The sequence below is a fragment of the Schistocerca cancellata genome, chromosome 4, assembly GCF_023864275.1.
Source record: "Schistocerca cancellata isolate TAMUIC-IGC-003103 chromosome 4, iqSchCanc2.1, whole genome shotgun sequence".
Lineage (NCBI taxonomy): Eukaryota > Metazoa > Arthropoda > Insecta > Orthoptera > Acrididae > Schistocerca > Schistocerca cancellata.
The window spans coordinates 79,151,275-79,173,936 of NC_064629.1; the positions used below are offsets into that span (position 1 = coordinate 79,151,275).

The window sequence follows — 22,662 nt, forward strand, 5'->3', positions numbered from 1 at the left end:
ACTGTAAGTCTCTAATTCATTTGTGTAGTAAAATAGATGATATAGTTCAAGGGTAGCTTTCCAGTTAACCCTCGAGCAGGTGCACCATTTTCAATAACATGAGCAGGACCCTGGCACACTTTGTACATATGTGAAGAATAGCCATCTCTACATTACCAAGGTAAACATGTATGATCAAAATCACAATTAAATTTTTGTTTAATTAAACAACAATAAAATACACTTACATAACATGAGCTAGAACACTATTTAATTAAGTAATAACAAAATAAACTTTCAATACATCACTCTGTTGCCTCAGGCAGGCATTACCCCACAATAATGACTCACTCAAACCATTAAACAGTGCAGTTGCATCGTCTTCCAGCCAACCACTTATTCAATTACTAATAATCTAGTAGACAAGTGCCTCATTGTGAGATTGTGCTGCTAGCTGTGGGTCGTTTTCTTGCATGAAATGTAAATTTTTTCTCAGCTAGGTGACTATTTATTTTATATTACAGCTGCTCACTTGGACATATGACAACTTAATTTATTACTGTGTTAGCTGAAGTAATAATGAAGGAATGGGTATGAGCTCAAAATTGTGAAACAACAATGGAACAGTGCAAAACAATTTTATTTGTGGTGGGCACACTTTATACATAGGCACTTGGGGGTTAGTCTTCAAACCTCTATGTATGTCTTAGTAGGGCATCTACATAGCCACTTGACACACTATGCAAGCCAGATAAAACAGGCCATTACACATTAGGACTTAAATATTATTTGCACACAGAGTCTTCAGTGCACCATCCCCTCCCTCCCCCACACCTTTCAAAAAAGAAATAATTGAGAGGTGTTAAGGTGGGCAACTGTGATAGTGTGATGACTAAATTACTGGTTTCCATCTCCTAAATTTGTGCACGGCATGCACCTAGTTGAAGCCCATATTTAACAAGTGTAAGAGACTGCTGATGTTCTCTGTGCTGACCACTGCTTAATTTAAAAAAACTATAGCTGCAATAAAATGTTTTCTCCTCCTTCCAACATTAGACTTTATTTTTAAACATGCCCATTACTATAAAATAATTATGCACCATTTCTAAATGATCAACTTGTCAGCACCAGGAATATTTTTTTAAAGACAGCTCAAGTGGGGTAAATACCAAAAAATATTCCTTGAGAAAGAGTCCAGTATAATGAGTTCTTTTCAAAGTTTACTTCACTATCCACGTACTGTATGGTTCACTACTCAATTTGTCTTTGGGGGTTTGCTCAGGTGGATTTTTAAAACACACCATATTTCAGAGACACATCAGGTATGGTAGATCTGGGATACACACAACTCTGTACATTGTTGAGATTAATTATTAGGTGTATTAGAAACAACAACACCTTTCATGACAGAAGTTGGGTCTGTTGTGTGGGCGACTGAAAAGTTCCCAACGGAAATGCCGAATCTCATCCTCGGTATGGGCAGTGGTGTGTGGACTGTGTTGTCATGGAATAGGACTACACAGAATTACAGTTTTCTCATCACCAACTTTGGATACACTGTCACACGTTGGTATGAATTTTGCAGTACATGTCAGCTGTAATTGTTGACCCATTGTTGTTGTTGTTGTTTTTGTGGTCTTCAGTCCTAAGACTGGTTTGCTGCAGCTCCCCACAGTACTCTAGCCTGTGCAAGCCTCTTCATCTCCAAATAACTACTGCAATACCTACCATATTTTTGCCACCAACAGTTCCCTCCAATACTAAGTTGGTGATCCGTTGACATCTCAGAAAGTGTCCTACCAATCAATCCCTTCTTTTAGACAAGTTATGCCAGAACTTTCTTTTCTCCCCACTTCTATTCAGCATTTCCTAATTAGTTACACAATTTACCCATCTAATCTTCGGCATTCTTCTGTAGCAGCACATTTCAAAAGCTTTTATTTTCTTCTTATCCAAATTGTTTATCGTCCACATTTCATTTCCATACAATGCCTTCACAAAAAGGCTTCCAAACACTTAAATCTATATTCAATGTTAAATTTCTCTTCTTCAGAAATGGTTTTCTTGCCATTGCCTCTTTACTTTGACCATTGTCAGTTATTTTACTGTTCAAATACCAAAACTCATCTACTGCTTTTAGTGTCTCATTTCCTAACCCGATTCCCTCAGCATCACGTGATTTAATTCAACCACAATCCATTATCCTTGTTTTGCTTTTGTTAATGTTCATCTTATATTCTCCTTTCAAGACTCACGTTCACTGAAATCAACCAAAAGAATATAACTTTCACCCCAGAAGATGGTAGTAATAATTGAGGGGCCCAGTGGAAAAGGGGCACATGCCACCAGAGTATGTTGTGTCAGGAAATGGGAATTAAGGAAATATGATTTTGTATAGTAATGTGAACTCCTGCTGTGATACCAATAGTTGTTACAGTAACTAGATGGTGTGTTGCAGATACTGTTAAATATTAGGGCACTTTATTACCATTTAAAGTACAGAAAATGAAATCCTTGACATGTAGATACATTACATAGCATGTCATTAATAGTCAAACTCCTCATCAATGTTTTCCTGTTCCACTGTATTGTCACTACCAACACTTATCAATGGCTGATAAAAACCTTGTATATATTGGAGGCACAAATTGCAGTAAACTTGGAAGGTCTTTGAATTTTGCTGCCTTAATTTGGATACTTAGAAATTAACTGGCAGTCTACAAGCTCATAAATCATCCACGACACTTCTGTTGCTCTTTCTTATAGGTTCATCCCATTTTGCTGGAGTGTACACAGCCTGTGTCTTTCTTTTCAGCTCCAAAATCCCTGTCACATGGCAGGAACACGTGACCTGGGAGGAGAAATTTGTGCTCAACAAAATCAAAACATTTTTCATCTAGGAGGTACAACCACAGACCTACGATAATATAGTTTTTATTTTGTCCAACACACAAATCAGAATAAATGACAAGCCTCTGATGACGCTCTTCCTTCACCGTGTCTAAAGCCTTTAAAATGCTGCCAGCTACTTCATCAGCACCTCTAGATACAACATTCTCGGACCAGGAGTTTCAGTTCCTCCACATGAGTCCTGAACCCATTCATGTTACATTGTAGTACGGAAGCAATGTCATCGGTGTGGTTTTGATTTACCCCTATCTTTGCACCAGGGAGGTGAAGCACTTGAAGAGCGAGGGGGAGTGGAGGGGCTGCCTGGATCCAAGGTATCTAACTCCATGATATCTTTCTCATCAGTCAGTCAGGAAAGAATGACCCAAATGTTGTGAGCCTTTCCCTGCACCCTGTCCCTTCGAGGATGGGGGGGAAAGGGGGTGATGGGAGGCACTCCCATTTTCTTCTACCTTCTGAACACTCGCTGCGAAACTGTTGTTGACCTTTCCTGATGCGGCTGCCTGGATTGCTTTGTCCTTACTCTTTTTCCCTTGACATGTACATGTGCAAGTACAGGTATTGTGGTGGATATAGGCACACTAGTCATCTTCTGCACTGAAGCGTCCGCCTTGGGAATAGGTTTCTGCATCATGGAGGAATACGAGGTGGCAAAGATGGGGTTTCGTCACCTTATATTCTTTTATGGCTTTGGCATATGGGATCTGATTGGTCACTTATCTTCTGTACTTCGCGTTCTTCAGCAAAAACAGGGCATTCTCGGCTCCAAACTGTGTGGCTCCCAGACCAGCTGATGCAGATCACCAGAGAAGGGCAGTCAGGCCCAGTGTCATGAGCAGCTCTTCTGCAGTTCCTGCAGATCGCTTCACCTCCACAACTCATGGTTGTATGGCCAAAATGGTGGCATTTAGAACGCCACATAGGGTTTGGAATGTCAGGCCAAACATTAAGTCGAAGAAACCCCGCTATAAGATGTTCATGCAGTGTCGGGGAATTGAATGTGACAATGAAAGTGGAAGTCTTTTCAGTTGCTCCATTATTCCTGCGGGTTCGTTGCCCCACATCGGCTGTTCCCTGGGATGCCCATTCTTGCTTCAGTTCTGCTATGTCCATGTCCATTATATCTAGGCATGTGACAATGCCCTTACTGGAGTTGAGAGAGCTGTGCATCTCAACAATGATATACAGTCACCCAGTTTCTGCAATTTCTTAAGAAGGTCTACCTGCTTTGACCTGTTAGTTTCGACCAACAATAAGCCATTACACAATCGTTCTACAGATTTTAATGTTCCAGCAAGGCCTTCCAAAGCCTTATGGATATAAAAGGAGACACTTTTTCAAATGTCCCCTTCTTCCTCTTTATCACCAGAAACACATTGTTATTCATGACTCCATGAGCCCTGTTACTGCATTCCAAAGTATTCTTATTATCAGGAGGACTCGCACTCTTTTAAATGAATGGGTGCGAATACTCCCAGGTGGTACACCCTTCCCACTGGGAGGAGAAGAAGATGATTTTGAGGGTTCGAGCTTGGTCCCACGAGCAACTAGGGAAATAAGGGTCCACTCAGACAGAGCCCCGCGTGCCTGAGTAAACCTTATACAACTGATATGCGGCAGGTTCGCCAGAGGTGGCCCGCTAACAGCTGTTCCACCTCAACAATCATGCGTCCCATCATTGCGCAGCACACCTCGAGATTGAGGTATTCTTTTTACAGAGGTTTATCCCGTCCTTGCGATCCAGGTGGTCAAGCCAAGATCCCCATTCCCTGAGACACACAACATCCCACCGCTGCACGATGCAGTGGTCGCTGAAGCATGCCCAGAGCTTATGGTGACAGAGGATTGGCGGCGCTTACCAATCCCCAGATCAGGAAACCCGGAGTCGCCAAGCCCATAGCTGGCAAGTAAATGCCGAGCCCCTGAGGGCACACTCACTGTAAAGTTGTCACAAGTGAGCCTTCACCCCAAAAAGACTATTCACAGCATCCATTACTTGAAGTTGTGAGGTCATGCTGTCAAGAATTATTACCACATCTGTGTTGTTCTTTGCTTTCAGCTCCCTCTAGCTGAATCAGCAGAAACCATGCAACTTTGGATTAACACTGTAGCCAACTATGAAAATTAATAGTGCTCTAGAACAGTAGCAGCTTTAGCACCATTGTTGTAGATCATGTTTCATAAGTCGTGCTGCGTTTCAAGAGTTCTGTGTGCACACACTTTTTGCTAGCATTAATTTGTCTCATGGGGGTAAAGTCTAAATCACGGCCTCTGGTAGTCATGGCAGTGGGTCTCTAATGTTCACAGGTTAGCAATGCATCAGCTATGTGTAGCTCATGGGATGATAGTTCCACCTAACCAGTGACAAGAAAATGGTTAATGTATTTCTACATACAAGCAAGTAAAATTTATAATCTTGATAGTCATAAATATTTGGCTGTTCCCTCCAAAAATGTTGTGATTTCCAAGGCTGTGGTTGCGGTGGGCCTGGGAACACAGCTGTTTTCTCCTATCAGATAGCGGATTTCACATTTATATAGATGTGAGAATGTGGCAATATTCCTTTGTCTCTTGCTTCCAAACATGTAATCTGCCCACAACTCTCTCATTGGCTGCATAAAACTGGCAACTGACACAACCCCTTTAATTCCTATTGTTCCTATTTGAGAGCACTGGATCAGTGCTGCACGAAATGTGTAAATATGCTACTAGCATCTATCTAGACTTACCACCTCCAGCAGAAATTTATACTATTGTTGAGTACTGACCAATTTTAAAATCAGCCCAGTTACAACTAAAAATGCGATACGGCAAACTGCAGTTTAATCATGGTAGGTGTTCATAAAAAGCCAAGGTCCATTGTATACATTCCTACTGTTAGCAGCACGATGAAATTTGCTGCCCATTCACCAATCCCTCCCATTTCAATTTCTTCAAAATAAATCAGCATGTGACCTCAATTTACATCTTTAAATGTAAGACAACTCATATAATAATCTATTATCCAATTTAAAAACACTGACCACAGCAGTAATAGATTTATCTGTGAATATAAGATGACTGTACCTTTCAAATGACAAATTTGGGAAAAAATTCCTCATCTTTTAATCAGATAAATACAGTAATTCTCCTGAAGACCTACATATGTATGATTAGCTGGTTAATTTTTTGGGCATTCATTTGAAAAATGATTAAATTTTGATACCACTGTGGCAACATTGTAAGAAATATGAAATAATTCTGAAAATTCAGGCAACTGTGGTTCGAGCGACGATAGTATTGGCAGTATGAGTCCTGAACAAGAATACCTTAGTAGTCCTACAAAACCATGTGCCCCAATAGCTTTCACTGACAAGGAAACACTGTGACTTTATGGCCACACAAAGAAGGGGGAAAAGTTTAAGCAGTGTATGAAGTCAGTTGTGCTTCGTAAGATCTGAATGTGAGTTGTATAAATATAAGAAAGAATTAGACAAAGAAAGAATACACACCAAATGAATTGTATATGAGACAATGTATTATTACCAAAAGAGATGTATGAGGCCAGACCCCCTGAGATGCAAGTGAGATGAACATTGCTGATTTACAGACTTAGTTGAGCTGGTTCAGAAAGTGAGGGAAGCCATACAATTACAAAATTTACTTCAAATAAATGTGCAAAGCAGCTAGTATTAATAGGTAATACTGTAGATAAATTCACAGTTGATGTGAAGATGGAGCTTCCTGTTAACCATGCAACTGCTGTATTTAACGCTGATCACTTAGGTATTATGAAAAAACTGAGCGCAAACTGCACGAGTGTGCGTGTATGTGTGTGGTAGAGAGAAAGAACTGGCTGTGCAATTTATGACTGTAGTGGCATTAGTACACAATAATGTCAGTGACAAGTATGTGTTGATTATTATTGCCACATCTTAATAACTTTCTTCATGAACCTCAAGGGAAATTAGGACAAAAAATTAGAAACGGGCTCTTTAATTGCAAAAATATTTTAATTAACATATCCAAATCAGGAAAAATGAGAAAGAGCAATATGCATTCCCCCCAAGACCAACTAATGTGATTATAAAACTGTCTAACAATATAATTTCTGGGACCTCTTCGAATTATTATAAAATGATTAAGTGTATGTACTGTTTGATTTCAACAATTTCAATTCCCAATTGAAGTGATACAAGGCATCCATAATGTGAAGTCAAAACCTAGTGTGACTTTGTTCTTTTTTAGGTGCCTTTGTAATAATTATACGTGCAAAAGTTTAGCTGTCTATATGAACTGGAAGTGTACAAAAAAATAATGATTTTTTTTAAAATACTTGTAGTCCATGCTAGCAGTTACAATGTTGACATTGCATTTCTTTTAGTGTCTTCTCCCTGTGTAAAAAGTTTCATGACATCCTACAAAATGTCAGATTAGACCACTTTCCTGCGAGTTAAATTCGAGACCTCTTTAAAATGTCTTATAAAGTTAGAGCATGTGCCACTGTTGACTGTGTGATTCGTATGGCATACTGAGAGCATTTAGCGTAGCAGCCTCTTTGGTGCCATTTGAGAAAAGTAGGCTATGCTTCAGCATTAGGTGTCATCGTCTCCCAGTTAGCTGTAGATATGAAAAATACTGCTCACATTATTCATTTCTGTTGGAAACAGACGCTGTAGATTAATGTACGTTAGCGAAGGCAGGGTAATGGATGTAGAGATTGGCTTTCCGACTTCATCTCATGGATGTTAAACATGATTCTAAACAAATTCCTAACATTCTCCCAAATTCCAACAGGCAGCACATGTAGTGGAATGTAAACATAGAATTCTGGGTCTGTTTAACTGTGGTCTACATATCTTTCACACTGTTCAAAAAATGGTTCAAATGGCTCTGAACACTATGGGACTCAACTTCTGAGGTCATTAGTCCCCTAGAACTTAGAACTAGTTAAACCTAACTAACCTAAGGACATCACACACATCCATGCCCAAGGCAGGATTCGAACCTGCGACTGTAGCGGTCTCACGGTTCCAGACTGCAGCGCCTAGAACCGCACGGCCACTTCGGCCGGCTTTCACACTGTTCTAATGACTTTTTTCTCAACTATGGATTTTGTACTTTATAATAAATATAATGAAAATAGACAAATATACTACAATTCATTGATCAATTCTCCAAACAGCCAAGAGATGTGTCAAGACATGGTATGCAAAATTGATGATGGTAAAAACTTCACACATTTAAAAACTATTACTGGTAACGGAAAGTTTTGTTAGTGTAATTAAGTTGTCATTTTCAAAACACACTAGTTAGCTCCTTTTTCTCTTAAGGCATGTAGACAAATAGAGTAAGAGCTGAAATATTTCTTGCCATCAGCTAAATTACAACTTTTTTATCCTCAACAATCTACAAAAATGTCTTACTCAAAATGACAGCTGTCTTCAAACTAACAAAGAAAGTGACATGAAAAATGAAAACAGAACAGCAAGCCTTGAAGGCTAGTGAATTCTACTCCACAAGGTAGTAAAACTTTCAGTATTCATGTTTCAAACCCCAAATGTACTTTCAACTAACCTGAGCAATCAAAATAGTCTGTCATTTTTAAACACCGCAGAAGCAGCACAGCCATACTGGTACGAAGTAACAGGTCTACTACTCCTCTCTGCTGTGAATGTGTAACTAAATTGTAGACAGCCTTGTAATCGGGGCTGCAATATTGTTCACCTTCCTGACCCTGAAACACAAAACACACATACTTACATTGTAATGCAAGATTTTTGTTTCATACATAAACATTAAAAACAAAAAATACCTTTGTTAAGCTGTCTTTCAAACCCAAGAAATATTGCAGTCTTTTCTGTGATATTATTCGTAAAGCCATCAGGCACGTAACAGATGCACCTGAATCCCACAGTATTTGCAATATTCCACATTCCGTTTTATGATGGGATTCTAGAGCCCTGTCTCTGCAAAAATTACTACAAAAAGCAATGGCACTACAATTTGGGCAGGGCACAGGATATGAAAACCTGAAAAAAAGAACAAGAGTACAAAGAATCAAAATTATTTTAAACTGTAAATTTCAACTGCAGACAGACTTACACTATGGGGTCTACAACTATAGCATTTATCAAAGAAAAATTTAATAGGTGCTTCATTAACAAATTTGTGGAGAATTTTTAATCTTATTCACTCAGATGTAATACATTTAATTTACACAATAAGCCCAGTTAATAGCACAAAGTCTACTGCAAATACACAAAGACTGACTGTATTACAGCACAGAAATTTTGTATAGATCTTCCAAACATGAACATTTAAAGATTATTTTTATGTTATATCATTTTATACAATTACCAAGCAATGCTAATATTACAAGTATCACTGAACAACAGTGAAAGCATATGCAGAAGTTGGCATGTTTTCTTCCTCATTTGATGGTCTACATATAGATTAGTAATGAAATAAACAAGCCTCTTGTTTCAGTAATATTGTAATACAAATTAGAACAATGCACACAGTTTTTGCAATGATTCATGCTGCAACATGGCAAAATGCAAAACACACAAGTTGAATGTTAATGGATACTCGAGTCCTACAACCTGGTACAGACAGTGTAGTTTGCAACTAGAGTACAGGGAAACAGCAGCACAGTCATAAATAATAGTTTTATGTATTGTTCTCTTGTTGAAGAGTACCATGTGAATACAACTGTAGGGGTCTGTGGTAGAAAGTACTAATCCTCAGTTTAGTAAAGACTGGTCTGATCACACTATCTATTGTGCTTTTGAGTACACCATGTTGGTAACAAGTAGTTCCATTTGTACCACTAGATAAAGCTGTCTACTAGATATTGTTTTGTCTAAATGTATTTATGTTCTTGTCTTTGAATTTAATCAAACCTAAAACATTCAATGACACAGAATGACTCTCTCATGGGTTAGCACTTCCTTCCACCAACCCCTCCAATTAGTAATGGCCTGCCAGATAATGAAGCACAGATATTTACACTGAAAGGAATCAAGGAAGAGCCATGCTCCAAGGCTGTATACAAAACATTCAGATATATGGATCCACATGCAATGCAGACATCTAATACCAATCTCAAAAAACACTCTTGAGAAAAAGTCTACAGTAGAGACAACATGGATGATGAACATACAACATTTTTACAGCAATTTATCACTTTTTTCAACAGACATTCATTAAAATACTGCAAGCAAAACAGGAGAATATGCAACCAGTTTTGATAAATAATGGGATCAGAATGTCGTATAGGAGGATGCAGGATCTGTCTCTTAAAGTCAAGAATTATCACAGCTCAGTCACAGAATCTAAAGACAGATAACACTGCAAAATGCTATGGAATGATATCAAAAAGGTTAAAACAATGCATTATACATAAAGGATAGGCAGCTTTTAGACAGAAATTAAAAACTAACTGATATGTTGTGAAAGCAGTATCAGGGCAGAAGGTACATACTCAACATTTTACATCTCTCTGGTGGAAGAATGAAATTGTTAAGTGACTCACCCTGGTCTGCAAAATATTTAACAACCACTGCTTGTCAATAAACAATGTTTTATTGGTACTGGCAAGGATGTGCAACTTTTACAAGGAACAAAAGGAAGATTAGGGTTTAACATCCCCTTTATCATGAGATCGTCAGAGATGGAAGAAATAGGCCATTTCCTCCTCAAAGGAACCATCTCAAAATTTTCCTTAGCCAATTTAGGGAAACCATGGGAAACCTAAATCTGGACAATCATAAAGGGATTTTAACCACTTTCCTCCCAAATGTGAATCCAGTGACTTACTACTAAGCCACCTCATTCAATAACTTTTAAAAGCTGATGTTCCAGGATAATTATGACATGCACCTACAGCAAAAAGAGCAAGGAGGAAATGGAATAAATTATTACATCACTGAAGAATAAAGAGTCAAATGGGTATGATGAAAAATGAATTAAGTCTAAGATAAGTACACTATACATTACCGCTGTACTCACTCATGTATGCAATGTGTCTTTCTCGGATGTAGTCACTTTACAAAAAAATTAAAATGCCTGTTAATGAAACCACTTTATAAAAGGGGACCAATACACACAACATTGGCAATTACAGGCCCATTTCCTTACTAACAGCTTTTTCTGAGATTTTTGAAAAGGTGATGATTAACACATCTCAGCATATACAGTTTGTGAGACTGGCAGTTTTGCATAATAAGGAAAATGCAATTTATTCTGGCACTTGGGAGGCTAAATGATAAGCCATCTTCTTTGTCTTAACAAAAAGAGTTTGATTGTATGGAATGTGATATACATGTGTGTAAACTGAAGTACTATGGAATCAAGGAAGATTGTTCATTTCCTATCTAATGACTAGGAAACAAGACTGTCTTCTAGTGTCAATCTTCAAGGAACAGGTTTGCTAATGGTAGTGGGTATATCAGTTTGCAACTTCCAGAAGACATATAACTTAATTCCAACAAAACACAATGCAGCATTTTCTGGCCGGAATTATCATAAGAGTGAAATTTTATCGTGACAAGGTAGTCAAATAAGTAGTTAAGCCTAACATCTTAAATTCTTTGATCTAATGATATAAGAGAAGTTTTCTTGACTATCACACTCAACATCTATAAAAGCAACCTCCACTGTGTTGCTGACACTAAAATGCAAAAGCTTGTTTACTTAGCTCACTTTCACTCTACTATCTCCAGTGGTATCATTTTGTGGCAACTGCATCCATTCATAAACAATCTTAGCGCAGAAAACCAGCAGAATGATTGCAATATCAGTTTCAAACTTCTTACAGGCTTTTGCTCAAAAATTTCAGAATTCTCTCTTGCAATATTTGTCATTAATAATATGGACTCATTCAAAAGATAAGACAGAATTCACTCAGTAAATACACGATAGAAAAATGTGGGTGATTCAGGCTTTCAAATATAAGTGGGAAGGTTTCTTTGTGAAATAGTCCTTTAATTGTATACAGGAGTTCCTTTGCATAATATACAGCCTTTCATAGTAATGTAATTATACCACTGCAAATCTTATCTTTCCACAGTTTGTTTATTTTTTTATTTTTTATTAATTTTTTTTTTTTTTTTAATTTCATCAGTTTTACTGTCAGTATGTGCCTTGTCATCTACTGCAGGAAATGTTACTTAGTCAAATGCCAAGAAATTGTGAACACAAATTCTTACCATACAGGATGTTGCCAAAATTTTAGTGTTGGCCACAAAACATAGAGTTAACGAAGGATGAACGAATAGCTGAGAAAATATGGAAGTGCTCTTAAGCTAACCTATTAACAACAACATTGATTCTATGAAAACTGAACTGAAGTTTCTAAAAACTACTTTTATATGAGAGAAAGTAAGTGATATGAATTATCTGAAATGAGTGAAATATTCTTATATATACACGAATGTACATGAGAAATTGCTTATCAAAAGAAAAAAAAAATAGGAGGAGGAAGAGCAGGAGATTAATGTCCTGTCAACAATGGGATCAATAGAGATGGAGCACAAGCTTAGATTCCTGAAGGATGCTGGATATGCCCTTTCAAAGGAACCATCCCAGCATTTACCTGAAGCGATTTAGGGAAATCACAGAAAACCTAAATTCTACATCTACATCTACATTTATACTCCGCAAGCCACCCAACGGTGTGTGGCGGAGGGCACTTTACGTGCCACTGTCATTATCTCCCTTTCCTGTTCCAGTCGCGTATGGTTCGCGGGAAGAACGACTGTCTAAAAGCCTCTGTGCGCGCTCTAATCTCTCTAATTTTACATTCGTGATCTTCTCGGGAGGTATAAGTAGGGGGAAGCAATATATTCGATACCTCATCCAGAAACGCACCCTCTCGAAACCTGGCGAGCAAGCTACACCGCGATGCAGAGCGCCTCTCTTGCAGAGTCTGCCACTTGAGTTTGTTAAACATCTCCGTAACGCTATCACGGTTACCAAATAACCCTGTGACGAAACGCGCCGCTCTTCTTTGGATCTTCTCTATCTCCTCCGTCAACCCGATCTGGTACGGATCCCACACTGATGAGCAATACTCAAGTATAGGTCGAACGAGTTTTTTGTAAGCCACCTCCTTTGTTGATGGACTACATTTTCTAAGGACTCTCCCAATGAATCTCAACCTGGTACCCGCCTTACCAACAATTAATTTTATATGATCATTCCACTTCAAATCGTTCCGCACGCATACTCCCAGATATTTTACAGAAGTAACTGCTACCAGTGTTTGTTCCGCTATCATATAATCATACAATAAAGGATCCTTCTTTCTATGTATTCGCAATACATTACATTTGTCTATGTTAAGGGTCAGTTGCCACTCCCTGCACCAAGTGCCTATCCGCTGCAGATCTTCCTGCATTTCGCTACAATTTTCTAATGCTGCAACTTCTCTGTATACTACAGCATCATCGGCGAAAAGCCGCATGGAACTTCCGACACAATCTACTAGGTCATTTATATATATTGTGAAAAGCAATGGTCCCATAACACTCCCCTGTGGCACGCCAGAGGTTACTTTAACGTCTGTAGATGTCTCTCCATTGAGAACAACATGCTGTGTTCTGTTTGCTAAAAACTCTTCAATCCAGCCATACAGCTGGTCTGATATTCCGTAGGCTCTTACTTTGTTTATCAGGCGACAGTGCGGAACTGTATCGAACGCCTTCCGGAAGTCAAGGAAAATGGCATCTACCTGGGAGCCTGTATCTAATATTTTCTGGGTCTCATGAACAAATAAAGCGAGTTGGGTTTCACACGATCGCTGTTTCCGGAATCCATGTTGATTCCTACATAGTAGATTCTGAGTTTCCAAAAACGACATGATACTCGAGCAAAAGACATGTTCTAAAATTCTACAACAGATCGACGTCAGAGAGATAGGTCTATAGTTTTGCGCATCTGCTCGACGACCCTTCTTGAAGACTGGGACTACCTGTGCTCTTTTCCAATCATTTGGAACCTTCTGTTCCTCTAGAGACTTGCGGTACACGGCTGTTAGAAGGGGGGCAAGTTCTTTCGCGTACTCTGTGTAGAATCGAACTGGTATCCCGTCAGGTCCAGTGGACTTTCCTCTGTTGAGTGATTCCAGTTGCTTTTCTATTCCTTGGACACTTATTTCAATGTCAGCCATTTTTTTGTTGGTGCGAGGATTTAGAGAAGGAACTGCAGTGCGGTCTTCCTCTGTGAAACAGCTTTGGAAAAAGGTGTTTAGTATTTCAGCTTTACGCTTGTCATCCTCTGTTTCAATGCCATCATCATCCCGGAGTGTCTGGACATGATGTTTCGAGCCACTTACTGATTTAACGTAAGACCAGAACTTCCTAGGATTTTCTGTCAAGTCGGTACCTAGTATTTTACTTTCGAATTCACTGAACGCTTCACGCATAGCCCTCCTTACGCTAACTTTGACATCGTTTAGCTTCTGTTTGTCTGAGAGGTTTTGGCTGCGTTTAAACTTGGAGTGAAGCTCTCTTTGCTTTCGCAGTAGTTTCCTAACTTTGTTGTTGTACCACGGTGGGTTTTTCCCGTCCCTCACAGTTTTGCTCGGCACGTACCTGTCTAAAACGCATTTTACGATTGCCTTGAACTTTTTCCATAAACACTCAACATTGTCAGTGTCGGAACAGAAATTTTCGTTTTGATCTGTTAGGTAGTCTGAAATCTGCCTTCTATTACTCTTGCTAAACAGATAAACCTTCCTCCCTTTTTTTATATTCCTATTAACTTCCATATTCAGGGATGCTGCAACGGCCTTATGATCACTGATTCCCTGTTCTGCACTTACAGAGTCGAAAAGTTCGGGTCTGTTTGTTATCAGTAGGTCCAAGATGTTATCTCCACGAGTCGGTTCTCTGTTTAATTGCTCGAGGTAATTTTCGGATAGTGCACTCAGTATAATGTCACTCGATGCTCTGTCCCTACCACCCGTCCTAAACATCTGAGTGTCCCAGTCTATATCTGGTAAATTGAAATCTCCACCTAAGACCATAACATGCTGAGAAAATTTATGTGAAATGTATTCCAAATTTTCTCTCAGTTGTTCTGCCACTAATGCTGCTGAGTCGGGGGGTCGGTAAAAGGAGCCAATTATTAACCTAGCTCGGTTGTTGAGTGTAACCTCTACCCATAATAATTCACAGGAACTATCCACTTCTACTTCACTACAGGATAAACTACTACTAACAGCGACGAACACTCCACCACCGGTTGCATGCAATCTATCCTTTCTAAACACCGTCTGTGCCTTTGTAAAAATTTCGGCAGAATTTATCTCTGGCTTCAGCCAGCTTTCTGTACCTATAACGATTTCAGCTTCGGTGCTTTCTATCAGCGCTTGAAGTTCCGGTACTTTACCAACGCAGCTTCGACAGTTTACAATTACAATACCGATTGCTGCTTGGCCCCCGCATGTCCTGACTTTGCCCCGCACCCGTTGAGGCTGTTGCCCTTTCTGCACTTGCCCGAGGCCATCTAACCTAAAAAACCGCCCAGCCCACGCCACACAACCCCTGCTACCCGTGTAGCCGCTTGTTGCGTGTAGTGGACTCCTGACCTATCCAGCGGAACCCGAAACCCCACCACCCTATGGCGCAAGTCGAGGAATCTGCAGCCCACATGGTCGCAGAACCGTCTCAGCCTCTGATTCAGACCCTCCACTCGGCTCTGTACCAAAGGTCCGCAGTCAGTCCTGTCGACGATGCTGCAGATGGTGAGCTCTGCTTTCATCCCGCTAGCGAGACTGGCAGTCTTCACCAAATCAGATAGCCGCCGGAAGCCAGAGAGGATTTCCTCCGATCCATAGCGACACACATCATTGGTGCCGACATGAGCGACCACCTGCAGATGGGTGCACCCTAATTCCAATCAAGTCACAATCAAGCAGCAGTAGCCCATGACAAACAGTAATGTAAGGTGCATAAAAACATTATTACGAAGGCAAAGAGTATGTGATATGCAAATAGAACAGCTAAGTCCAAGGATAAAATTAAAACCATATGGTCAGTTGTGAAGGAAGTGTCTGATCAGCAGCACAAGGTCGACGATATAAAGTTAGCTTAGACCTATTTCTATGCCAACAGTGTTTGCTAAAGTTATTGAAAAGGCTGTGTATGTATGTGGGATCATTTTATATCACACAGTTTGCTATCAACTAAATCACAGTAAGACTCAGTTTTTACAAAACCTGACATTTTAATTTCACACAATGGGCATATGATTAATGAAACTGAACAGTTCAGATTTCTAGGTGTTCAGATAGATAGTAAACTGTTGTGGAAAGACCACATTCAGGATCTTGTTCAAAGACTTAATGCTGCCATTTTTACTATTCAAATGGTATCTGAAGTGAGTGAGTGTTCGACATGAAAATTAGTCTACTTTACTTATTGTCATTCACTTATGTCATATGGTATCATATTTTGGGGTAACTCTTCCCATTGTAGAAGTATATGTTTGGCTCAGAACTGGGCGGTTCGGACAATAGGTGGTGTAAGTTCACAAACCTCTTGTCGACTCCTGTTCACGAGTATGGGTATTTTGACATTGGCCTCTCAGAATATATATTCCTTACTATCATTTCTTGTTAACAATATTAGCTTATTCCCAAGAATAAGCAACTTTCACTCCATCAATATTCGGCAGAAATCAAATCTGCATTTGGATCGGACTTCCTTAACTTTTGTGCAGAAAGGTGTGCAGTATACTGCTACATCCATTTTCAATAAGCTACCACTCTAATTCAAAAATCTTAGCAGTAATCCGTGAGCTTTCAAATCGAAACTGAAGAGTTTCCTCATGGGTCATGCCTTCTATTCTGTCAAGGAGTTCCTTGAAAAAGCAAGCCGATTCTTGTCGTACTGTTGATTGTGTTTACTTAAACTTATGGACTGACTTTTTACGGGTTCATAAACATTTTATTTTTATCTGTTATTACTTAAATTATGCTGTAATTTCATGTACTGACACATTCCATGACCTTGGTGATTTGCTCCTCAATTTGGTCCTATGGAAGCTGGAAGGCACCTGTCGCCAGTCTGACGCCACAATGGAGAATCGGGTTGAGGATTTGCAACGTTGAAGGTGCTGCAGCCCAGGAAGTACCATTGAGTACACATAGGACAATGAGGGACTGCATACAGAAGGCTGCCAGGTAAGACAAAGGAGAGTTTCCTATCGAGTATGAGCCCCAGAAATTTTGTAGTTTCAATGAACGGAGGAGCAACAAGCCCAAGGTGTAAAAGATAATGAGAGAAACCAATTGCGCCGACAGAAATTTGTGCGAATAGTTTTGTCAGTGGAAAAATGAAAGCCATTGTCGATGCTCCGTGAGTAAAGACAATCGAGACATCACTGAAGAAATCACTCAATGAGACAGATCTGTGGAGAATTGCAATAGATAGCAAAACTGTCAACAAAAAGGGAGGAGCCGTAGATACTCAGCGGGAGACAGACCATTACAGCGTTAATGGTGGTAGCAAAGAGGACGATGCTTAGGATGGAACCCTGAGGTACACCATTTCCTGGATAAAAGTGTCCGACAAGGCAACACCTACATGCATCTTGAAAACTCGGTCTTTTAAAAATGCCTCAAGAAAATGGGGCAGGCGGCCACGAAAGCCCCACACGTAGAGAGTATAGAGGATAGCAGTTCTCCAGCAGGTGTCATAGACCTTCTCCAAATTGAAAAACATGGCCACAGTTCGGGATTTTCGCAGAAAACCATTCATGACACGAGTGGACAAAGTCATGAGATGTTCAACTGCAGAACGGCGCACTCAAAATTCACACTGTGAAATAGTTAGCAAATTGCGAGACTCGAGGCACCATACCAGCTGGGCATCAATCATACGTTCCACCACCTTGCAAACACAGCTTGTGAGAGAGATGGGGCAGTAGCTAGAAGGAAGGTGTTTGTCCTTACTGGGCTTAGATATGTGTGTGACAGTGGCTTCACACTCGCATCTGGGACACGTGCCGTCAGCCCAGATGCAGTTGTACGCATTAAGCAGTAAGTACTTGCCCACAAGAGAAAGGTGCTGCAAAATCTGAATGTGAACAGCGTCTGGTCCTGGAGCGGAGGATCGGGGTGAACTGAGAGCATGATCTAGCTCTTTCATAGTAAATGTGACACTGTAGCACTCACAAATCTGAGAAGAGGAGTGTATGGCCCGAGCCGCCTCCACTCATTTCCGATGGAGGTGGGCAGGGCGATAGTGGAAAGAGCTCGAAATTTCCGCAAAATGGTGGCCCAAGGTATTGGTGATAGCAATAGGGTCCACAATGACTTCATCTGCTACTGTCAGGCCAGAAACTGGGGACTGGATCTTAGTCCCAGAGAGCCATTGGAGGTCAGCCCACACGTCGGAAGATGGAGTGGAACTGTTGAAAGAAGTACTGAATGAAATCCAGCTAGCATTTTTGCTATCCCAAAGAACATGACGACACTGTGCATGCAACTGTTTATAATAAATGCTGTTTGCCATCGTAAGACGATGGTTAAAAACATTGAGAGCACGTCTCCATGCGCGAATTGCATCGCGGCACACCTCAGTTCACCGAGGGACCACGAGGAAATGCAAGGAATGGAATGTTCGGCGACAGTAAGGATAATGTTTGTAAGATATTCCACCTGGTCATCACAACTATGGGAAATCTTGTTCATCAAAGGTTGCCAGGGAGGAGTAAAGCCACCAGTCAGCCTTAGTAAGCTGCCATTTGTGTGTGCACGCAGGTGGAGTAGGAGTCAGCAAACGGATAGCACACGGGAAATGGTCACTCGAGTACATGTCAGAAAGAATGGACCACTTGAGATGGTGGGCAAGCTGAGCAGTGCAGAAGGATAGGTCCAAATGGGAATAGGTGTGCCAGGAGACGGAAAGGCATGTGGGTGCTCCTGTGTTAAGGCAGAAGAGGTTAAGTTGATTAAGAAGGTCAGACAAGAGGGCACCTCTCCGACAGGTTCTGGGAGAACCCCAAAGGGGATGGTATGCATTAAAGTAACCAAGCAGCAGAAATGAGTGAGGTAGCTGCCCAATAAGCTGGAGGAAGCCTGCCCCGATGACATCGAATGGACGGAGGGATACAAATGGTACAAAGGGAAAACGTAAGGGGAGGAAGCAAAAGGCGAAACACAACAGCTCGAAAACAGATAGTCAGGGGGACGGGTCGACTACGAATGTCATCCCGCATGAGCAGCATGACTCTCCCACGAGATGGAATGCCGACCTCAGGGGGAAGGTCAAAATGAACCGGGAAGAAATGCAAAAGCCCAAAGCAGTCATGAGGACGCAATTTTGTTTCCTGAAGGCAGAGCACAAGGGGACACTGCGATTCTTAAAGTCCCGTAAATCCTCTTTATCGGATCAAAGGCTGCGAACGTTCCATCGGAGGAGAGTCAGGACGAGGAAAAGATGAATGGGTGTCACCCGGTGGCTGCTGAGTGCCAGCCTGTAAAGACTCGCTGCTACAGGGCAGAGGCAGGAGGATCCTGCTCCACGAGGTCCACAGAAGCATCGGCTTTCTCGTACTGACAGTCTGCGGAGTCCAATGCAGAGAAACGGTCGGTGGTGCACACCGGCGACACGGAGGCCAACCGGGCGAAAGTATCACGTGGCGACATCGGCGAAGAGAATCTTCGAGCTTGCGAAGGAGAATACCATTTGCCTCTGACATTTCTTCGAGCTTTTCCGGTTAGCAGAGGCAGAATCAGGTGTCGGTTGGCTGAAGGGACATAGGAGGTCTCCACGGGAGCACTGCTTCTGTCTTTTTCAGCCTGCCTGTCGTGTAGCTGGTGACTTCGCCTCTCGAGGCGAGGGTTTGATGGCTCATCGCATGGCTGGATGAGGGGATGGCAATGCTACCTCGACACTGGACAATTTCAAAACTTCAGAGCTGAATTTGAGGTCGCACATCTGCACGGCCACGTTCTTCACGGAGCGAGATGTAGCAAGAACACTACTGTAAGTGCCAGCTGGTAGAGGGCAGGATTTGCGACTAGCCAGTAACTTGTGAGTGACCAGGTAAGGAACTTTTTCTTTTACCCAGATCTCCCAGACAGCCCACTCATCAAATAAAAGAGACAATCTCGAGAGGAGGCGGTACGGCCGCCATTGCAGTCGATACAGCAGGGAGGAGGAGGCGGATAATCACCCTCGTGCGCATCCCTACCACACGTTACACATTTGGCTGGGGGTCAACAAGACATTTGTGTGTGGTTGAAATGATGACACTGGTAGCAGCATGTCAGGGTCAGAATGTACAGTCAGACTGTGATAATTTCATAGCCTGCGTTGATCTTGGACGGAAAGTGAGAAAAAGAGTGTGTGTGGCCACTAAGGAGGAATCTAACTTATCCATCACCTGACGGATGATAATGACACCCTGATCAGAGAGGTACATTTCGATTTTGGGCTCTGTCACACCGTCGAGCAGCCTAGTGAAAATACAACCGCGGGAAGAATTCAGAGTTATACAGGCCTCGACACGAACAGGATAGCTGTGGAGAAGCGAAGCAGCAAGCAGGTGTTGTGCTCAAGAATCGGAAGTAGTCTTCAAAAGCAAAGTGCCATTGCATAAACGAGAGCAGGATTTCACAGGGCCGGCAATTGCATCGACACCTTTCTGAATAATAAACAGATTTACTGTCGCGAAGGACTGACCATCTTCAGTATGTGGAACCACGAGGAACCGTGGTGCAGCTGGAAGTGTCTTTTAATCATTAGCCTCATTCCGTTTACGTTTCATAGACGTCGATTATGCAGGTGATTGACTCATCGCGAGAAAATACCCCACGATTGCCAGCGTCTCCAATGGCACTCTCCTTCCAACTGGGGGCCCCCGCCACGAGGAGGCGTACCCGCCTTAGGTGATTGTTCACACCTCCCAAATACCTAACAGAGGGACCAACTGGAAATTTGGGAAGGTAGCAGCTTGGGCAATCACCTCTCCCTGGGCCCGGCCTTTACCAGGGGGTACGTGCGAACCCTACCTGTCGACCCAGGGCCGAGAATTATGCATTACCCAGTCACATGTTACGCGTCAGAGGCATGGGTCGACCTTCAGGAGCCCACAGGGAGGAAGAAGAAAAAGAGGAACCTCAAACACCAAAGCGAAGGAAGGATAGGAAAAGGTAAACAAAGAAAGGAACCCCAGACATGTTGCCCAATGGAGGGGAAAGTATAGTAAGAGGCTTGACATGCAGCATGGAAGGAAAAAGATGCTGTAAGGCTGGGGCCCTGTGGTAGCCAAGCATTAACCCGCGAAAGAGTGGTGGGCCACCTGTGGGGGTGTCAGGATGCTCATTCTTGTCACATGTGAAGTTGGAACTATTATTGGAAAGAGAGAACAATGGATAACGAGAGAATGAAGACTATAGCCTGTCAATAACAAACATTGTACTGTTCCCTACAGCTGACAAGCACAACGCAACCAGGTGCTATTTACCTCTGGGGTAAACTCAGAGAGGAAGTCTGTGTTAATTTTTGATAACCAAAGAGGGTCCAGCCACATGTAGCCAAGTGTGATTAGTCTCAATTTTAAATTAAATTTTTCTCTGCTATTCCAGTTTTGTAAGCAGGATATATCAGCTGCATCAAGTTGGAGTGCCCCATCAGCCTGGCGTGGAAATTCAGGACAAAAACACGAACTTCCACATATGCCAACAATAGACTTCATGTTGAAAACAGATCAGTTCTAAATACTGCAATGTCTCCAAAACAACCAATCAGATTTTGAAGAGTGAAACACCATTAAATTTGTTGATACCGCTATATCTGTAATTAATATAGTCATGAAAAGAGACTGTATGTTATTTTAGTGAGGGCTTTTTCACAATTAATTTGTGTGAACACAGAATTATGATATATTAAATGACTCGGAAAATATCTCAGGTGATCACCTTAGCTGAATCACTCTGTATACCACAAGTGCACAACATTCATAGGTAGTGACTAGTGACAAGTAATCCCTCACAGCACACACATTATCAGGCCACCAACCCAAAATATGGTCTCCATGGCTGGTGTTGCGTTACCCACCATTACCTTATAATACCACAAAGACTGACATGACTATTTTCAGAATGTTTCTTTAAAAGCATTAATGGATGAAACTGCCCAACAGATTGAAACTGTATGCCCACTCGGTACTCAAACCTCGGACCTAAGCATTTGTCAGGCAAGTGTTCACTGAATGAGCTCTCTAAATACATCTTACGACCTACCCTCACAGCTTTACCTCATTCTGGTAACTGGAAGAAGTTAGTCTGGCTCACCATACAAACATATGGTACATGCATGGTGGACTTACCACTGACTTTTACACCACAGCCCATCATCATAAGGACAATTCCTTTCCTTCAAAACTGATAGGTCATGGAGTTGCTATAGTATAATCAGCTGAACTTACGCCACTTGAATTATTTTTATAAGGACAGCATAAATTTTTAATTTATGAAGGAGAGATTTCTGATATCATCAATCTGTGACAAAGAATACATGTCTTTGAAATTATATGAAGGGACGCAAATGTTCTGGATAATCACATTCACTGACTTCAGTGATTTGTCATAATTTTTATGTGAAGGACTGTACAACCCCAAATGCAAGATCACAAATAAATCTTTATTGTTATTAATAGTGTCAGTTGCACACAAGCCACTTTCAGGTATTATGTAGTTGTCTGAAGGCTTCTGTTGCCTGATTTGGCAAGTTTACCATGTTTGTTGTCATTGTCAGTGCTGGAGACAAGCAATCT

At 41.3% G+C, this 22,662-nt stretch overlaps 1 protein-coding gene across 1 annotated transcript in view; it reads right to left on the reverse strand.

The window, feature by feature from the left end:
• LOC126185161 (SET and MYND domain-containing protein 4-like) overlaps positions 1–22,662 on the reverse strand; it is a 140,313-nt gene that overhangs the window by 69,925 nt on the left and 47,726 nt on the right. The window contains exons 5-6 of the mRNA XM_049928007.1: positions 8,684–8,900; positions 8,446–8,605 (exon numbers count right to left, since the gene is read on the reverse strand). Of these exons, the coding sequence (XP_049783964.1) occupies positions 8,446–8,605; positions 8,684–8,900 (377 nt within the window). The remainder of the gene's footprint in view (positions 1–8,445; positions 8,606–8,683; positions 8,901–22,662) is intronic.